Source organism: Trichomycterus rosablanca, chromosome 9 (genome assembly GCF_030014385.1).
Source record: "Trichomycterus rosablanca isolate fTriRos1 chromosome 9, fTriRos1.hap1, whole genome shotgun sequence".
NCBI lineage: Eukaryota > Metazoa > Chordata > Actinopteri > Siluriformes > Trichomycteridae > Trichomycterus > Trichomycterus rosablanca.
The window spans coordinates 1,516,717-1,523,215 of NC_085996.1; the positions used below are offsets into that span (position 1 = coordinate 1,516,717).

A 6,499-nucleotide genomic window follows, 5' to 3' on the forward strand; every position below is an offset into this window, starting at 1 on the left:
ATAATAATAATTATTATATTATTATTATAAGTAAAAGTAATAACTATAATAATAATAACAATGTTAATAATAATAATAAATATAACATAATAATATTTGTAATTAATAACTAATAATAATTGTTATAATAGTAAAAGCTATAATAGTAATAATAATAATAATTGTATTTAAAAATAATTATTATTATATAAGTTAAAGTAATAACAATAATTATAACAATAACCAAGTTAATAATAATACAATTATAATAATAATAAAATAATTAATATAATGTAATAATAATTTTAATAAGTCATAATAATTGTGATGTAGAAATAATAATAATATAATAATAATAATGTTACTGATTATAATGATACAATATAAATAATGATAATAAAATAATTGTAATAATAATGTTAATAATTATAATAATATAATATAAATAATGATAATAAAATAATTGTAATAATAAAAACGTAATAATAATTTTTTTTTATAATATTATTAATAGAGTTTCATGTGTTACTGACCTGCTGGTGTCAGAATTAAATTAATTCACTTTAGTCTGAAAATGTCAAGCTGTTTATTGATCCTGCTATTCTAAAAGGTAAGTGTGTGTGTGTGTGTGTGTGTGTGTGATGTATACAGTGTAATAAGTGTGTATTATTGTTTTTAGGGATCCAGTTTCGTTTGCCTACTGCCTGTGCCGCTGAACGAACACAAGAACCAACACCAGGTAAATAAATACAGAAATAATTTGTATGTCAGGGTTAAATCATTTTTCCCACGTTATAAAAATGTACGTTTATTAAAGCTGTTTATTCTGGGTGGCGTGTAGTGGACGGTCACTTCACACTGTATCACGTCCTGAGCTCGACCCCAGTGTTCTCCCCTGGGATGAATTAGAACTCTGAGTGTGATTCGGTTCTTTAGTTTGACGTGCTGGTGTGTGATGTAGGTGAAGCGGCTCTGTAATTAATGGCTCGGCTGCTTTTTTTAGTTTGAGCTTCATTATTAGTCCGCGGTGATTCATGCCGGTTCCTCCACAGCGCAGCTTCCTAACGGTGAATAGATGTGGTTCTATTTCTGGGCATCGATCGATCCCCAGATACAGGGGCGTTAAAAAGTAATGGCCCCCCTATTTTATTATCCTCTGTTACTTATCATTTTAAAATCTATACAAAATACGACTGTCTGGGGCACCTGAACGGACAATAATCGTCTCGTCTGTAAGGAAAGAGTGCTAGAGGGGGTTCCTCATAAGTGCTGTAATCACACCCTCTGCTGGCTGAGGTACTGCACAGAGACGGGGGATAATGGAGATCAGTGCGTGACTCTGTGTGTGATACGGATCTCCGTATGAACCCACCTGGTGCAGGTGAAAAGAAGCGGTTGGTGCTGCACCATCTCGGAGGGGGCGTGTGTTAGTCAGGACCCTCCTCGATCAGCAGTAGAGGTGACATACAGTCAGGGAATTGGATACGACTAAATTAGACTAGTCGGTGTTTAGAAGGACTGTTTACATACCGTACACATGTGATGTGTGTTTCCGTGTTCCTCCGACCACGCCCAGAACCGACTGTGACGTTCACGCCCAGCTATAAGAAAACTCCGCCCCCGGTCCCCCCGCGCAGCGTCGCCAGGCCCATCATCTCGGTGACGGCGCAGAGCAGCACCGAGTCCACGCAGGACGCCTATCAGGAGGGTCGTCTGCCCCGCCTGCCCCGCGCCAGGGACGCCTGGGGCCGCTACGCCTCCTCCGAGAGCCTGGACAGCGGCAAGGCCCTGATGCTGGCCACCGAGGGCCGGCGGCTGGTCCACACGGGCAGCTACACGTCGGTGCAGACCTGCGACAAGGCCGTGCTGGTGTCCAAAGCCGAGGAGTACCTGAAAACGCCCCGCTCGTCTATAGGAATACAGGTAGGTGAAAAAGCCTCTTCATACCACACCTCATTCCAGCCGTGGGCACAGTGGCGGTGCAGGTGCTGCCTGGTGCCAGGGTTCTAAAGAACTGGGTTTAAGCTGGGTCTGTGAGGAGGATGGCATGTTCTTACTCTCTCGTTGTGGGCTTCCTCCGGGTACCCAGCATTCCTCCCATCTTCCAGAGCCATGCCAGTAGGTGGATTGGCTGTTCTAATGTACCCCAGGTATGAGTGGGTGAGTGAGTGAAGGACTGGTGATGCCCTTAGATAGATTGGCACCTTTTTTAGTTTGTATTCCTGATTTACACCCAGTATCCACCTCGACTGTGCTCAGAGCTTCCTCTAGGAGCTCTGCTTTCCTCACGCCTTCCTAAACCATGCCAGTAGGTGGATTGGCTGTTCTAAAGTGCCCCAAGTATGAGTGGGTGCACCCAGTTTCCACCTCGACTCAGAGCTGCTCAAAGCTTCTTCTAGGTGCTCTGCTTGTTAGTAGGTGGATTGGCCACTGTAGACTACCAGAGTAGATGCTTTTCGAGACCATGTGATGAACAGTGGCACCATGTTCTCCGTCTTGGTGAATCAAAGAAAAATCTAGGACACTTTTGAGGACCACCGACCCCTGGTTTCTTACCTCCAGACCTACGGGGGGCGCCACAAACTGGTGCAAGCGTGTCTCAATGATTTACCATTTGATCTCCAGGTGGAAGCGGCCACGGACTCGGAGGCGGAGAGCAGAATCCTGCCCAGGTATCAGTCGGTGGGCATCCAGGTGGAGGGCGAGAAACGGTGAGGATGATTTATGATTGATTTCAATACAAATGTACACTACAGGATCAAAAGTATTTGGACGCCTCCTCTAATTACTGAGTTAATGTGTTTAAACTTTACCGGTCAGCTCTGGTTCCTCAGTGCGTCTTTGTGTCGTCCCTCAGGCACGCCCGGTTCAGGCGCTCCAACAGCGTGACGGCGGCGGTGCAGGCGGACGTGGAGCTGGAGCGCCTCCGCTCGGTGGAGGACAAGGTGGTGCAGTTCGGCGGCCTCCAGCGGCACTCAGAGCCCAGCTCGCCGGCGCAGTTCAGCGCCACGCGCACCGTGCGGACTCAGGGCATCTTCACCTACCGCGACGACTACAGGGCGCCGAGCGGCCCGCCCAGCCCCCGCGCCCAGGCCTGGCCCGAGGAGGAGGAGGCGGAGGCGGCCCGGGCGGAGGGGGTGCACGTGGACGGGAGCTGGTACATGCAGCTGCTGCACGGCGAGACCAAGCGCATGGAGGCCTGGTGCAAGGAGATGGAGCGCGAGGCCGAGGAGCACGAACTGTCCGAGGAGAGTGAGTACCGCCTCACCACGGGGGGGCTAAAGTATCGGGACGCCCCCCTCATTACTGGGTTCAGATATTTACAACACGCCCATTCTGTCAGACGTATAAAAATCAATCAATTATTCACCTCTGAATATGTGCCAGCAGTTTGGGGAAGGCCGTTTCCCTTTCCAGTGTGACTTGAGAAGGTTGGTGTGGAGAAACTATACAGAACCCTGACCTTTAACCCTGCTGAACCACTGGGATAATTCAAAACTTTGACTCTGAGCAAGGTCTTCTTGTTCAACACACTATTTTCTAAATAGGCAAAAATTCCCACAGACACACTCCAACATCCCGTGCAGAGCCTTCCCAAAAGAGTAAAGGCTTTGGAACGGGGTTTCCAAAAAGATCGTTGTTGGGTGTCCAGATACTTTCATTTCAATCGTAGTGAAAGGTTAAGTCTTTCTTTGTGTTTGGCATGTTCTCCCTTTTGCCAGGGCATTGATTTTACACATCTGAAAGGAACGGGTGTGCCAAAAGTATTGGGACGCCTGATTGTGATCATGTCGGACATCCCGTTCCGAAACTCCATCTTCCCTTTATAGCTTTGTAGCTTTAATGTCGTCCCATCTTCTGGGAAGCCTGTCTGTGAGGCTTTAGAGTGTGTCTGTGGGGATTTGTGCCCATTCTATTAATAGAGTCAATAAGGTCTGGCACTAAAGGTGGAAGAGAAGATAAAGTCTTGCTCACAATACGAGTTGGGTTGAGACCACGGCTCTGTCATCATCATGCTGAAAGAGAAAGGGGACTTCCCCAAACTGTTGGGGCAGTGTTAACAGCATATCATTCACCTTGCGGAAACGACTAAATTCAGTCATTCAGAGAAGTGTCCACATACGTTTGGGCAGAAATGAATGAAAGATCTTTATCTGTGTGTTCGGTAATTCCTCTGTGTCGTTCGGTTGCAGTTTTAGGGAAGATCCGGAGTGCGGTTGGTAGTGCACAACTCCTCATGTCGCAGAAGTTCCAGCAGTTCTACTGGCTGTGTGAGCAGAACCTGGTAAGAACTTTCCGTTCTCATGAGACACTGTAATGAGTCGGACCGGGTGCTGCTCTCTGTCTGACTCCTTCTCTTAACAGGTGGCTACTGCGCTCACGTTGGAGGGGGCGCATGGTAATCTGCATGCCTCTCTGGGACAACTGGGGAACTGGAAACATCTCGATTTGGGAATAAAACAATAGAGAGTAATTCAAAAGTATGTGGACGCCTGATCATGAGCTTGTTTGACGTCTTTATTCCAAAACCACGGGTGTTAATATCGTCTTCCCTCCGCCCTCTTCAGGGGTTCACGTCTGATGGTGGGCTTAAACCAGAGACCTTCCGATTGATAGCCTAGTATAGTATCATAACCTGTTGCATTATATTTGGTCACATGTGTGAGCTTAATGCAGTAAAGCATCTACATACTTCAGGAGCTCATCACTGATGACCATCTCTCGGTCAGCTGGTCATGCTGGTCCGGTTTGGTGGTTTTGGAGGGTGCTGAGCTGGTTGTTAACTGGTCAGATTTAGATGCCAGTTGTTGACTAGGTAACGTTTCTAGATGGCCACCTAAAACCAGCCCACACTATCTGAGACCGGCATTCTGTCTCCAGTTGCTCGATGCCATCAAGGTCCAACTCAACTGCGTCTTCCATCTTGCCACTCGTTTATGGAGTTATGGAGGGCTGCAGAGATGATCGTCCATCCATCAGGTTCTTCCATCTCTGCACAGTACCTTTGGTACCTTTGGAGCCCTGTTGGCATGGCAATTGGCTTCTTTCTTACCCCAATGACCACAGCCCTTCTTATGTAAAGGTTCTTCATCCTCGTTGATGTTCGATGCTCCTCAGACGACCGCAGGAACACCGTCGATGGTCATGTGGTGTGTCTCTGTGCAGGACCCGAGTGCCATGCCGCGCCCCACCGCTCAGGACCTGGCTGGTTTCTGGGATCTTCTGCAGCTCTCCGTCGATGACGTCACGGCCAAGTTCGATGAGCTGCAGAAGCTGAAGAGGAACCAGTGGAGAACCGAGGAGGAACCTGAGGAGAAGGTCAGTGCTTATATTTCATTTATGATAAGCAGCATTATTCTTACTCAGCTTTAAACTCATCCCGTGTACCGTGTGTGTGTGTGTGTGTGTGTGTTTTCAGGAGCGTAAGTGGCCTCCTCCGGCGGCGAAGAGGCCGGCCAAAGGTCGCGGGGCCGGACTGACACGTGACCGCTCCCTGGACCTGCAGGACCGGCAGAGGCAGGAGGCCCGGCGCAGGCTAATGGCCGCCAAGCGAGCCGCCTCGTTCCGCCAGAGCTCGGTGTCGGAGAGAGCGGACAGTATAGAGATCTACATCCCCGAGGCCCAGACGCGACTGTGAGACCACGGCCGGTCCTCCCGCCGTCCACGTGCGCTGCTATTACACTCCGTGTTTACATACGCTCGGCCCTCGGGGACCCGCGCCGCCATCCAACCCGTACTCGGATCTCTCGGTGCTCCAGATAGCTCGGTCATAACGTCGGAGACGGCCGACGCCCGTCCGAGCGGCTTCATTTGTTCTGAGATGCGCTATAGGAACAGAAGTACTCGGGTTTCAGCCACAACGGTCGCTTACAGGTGTAATAAATCAGTCATATAAAGGGAATTATATGCTTCCAACAGTTTAGGGAAGGCCTTTCCTGTGCCCATAAGCAAGACTCGAGGAAAAGCTCGATTTAGCCCCACCGAACAGCTCTGGATTGAATCGGAACAACCGAACTTTCCACTTATACAAATGCTGTCATCTTCTGACTGAACGGGCACAAATTCCCACAGTCTTGTGAGAAGCCTTCTCACGATCAGGCGTCCAAATACTTTTGGCCGTGTTCATCCTTTATATGATAGATTTATTTTTGTTAGTTATTGTGGCTGAAACACAGAACTCAATAATTAGACGGGGCGTCCCAATACTTTTGCCCATATAGTGTCCATTGAGCGTACATTAGTTTTCCTATAGAACATTTAAGACCGACGAAGCTGCTCGGACGAGCGGAGGAACGTCTGCAGGATTCAAACACATAAACCTCGTAACCATTCTCTCGAAGGTCTCGCACCCGTAACCCCTCGTTTTATTCTGAGGTCGGCCGTGGTGGACCGGGCATGATGGGAAGCTCGGCTCAGACCTGGACCGGGTGAACGATCGTGTTTAGATCAAATCCCGAGAGCGTTTGAGCCACGGCGAGACGCGGTACAAAAAAATGTCATTCTTTACTTTTCTTTCTTT

The 6,499-nt window shown here is 48.3% G+C and overlaps 1 protein-coding gene across 1 annotated transcript; it reads left to right on the plus strand.

Annotated features, from left to right (window-relative positions):
• Window positions 1-1,757: 1,757 nt before the first annotated feature.
• LOC134320235 (disks large-associated protein 2) lies at window positions 1,758-5,617 on the plus strand. Its single transcript, XM_063001563.1, has 6 exons — window positions 1,758-1,902; window positions 2,605-2,690; window positions 2,837-3,231; window positions 4,173-4,264; window positions 5,146-5,298; window positions 5,402-5,617. The coding sequence occupies exons 1-6, from the start codon at window positions 1,771-1,773 to the stop codon at window positions 5,615-5,617; spliced, it is 1,074 nt and encodes a 357-aa protein (XP_062857633.1). The 5' UTR covers window positions 1,758-1,770.
• The last annotated feature ends 882 nt before the right edge of the window (window positions 5,618-6,499 follow it).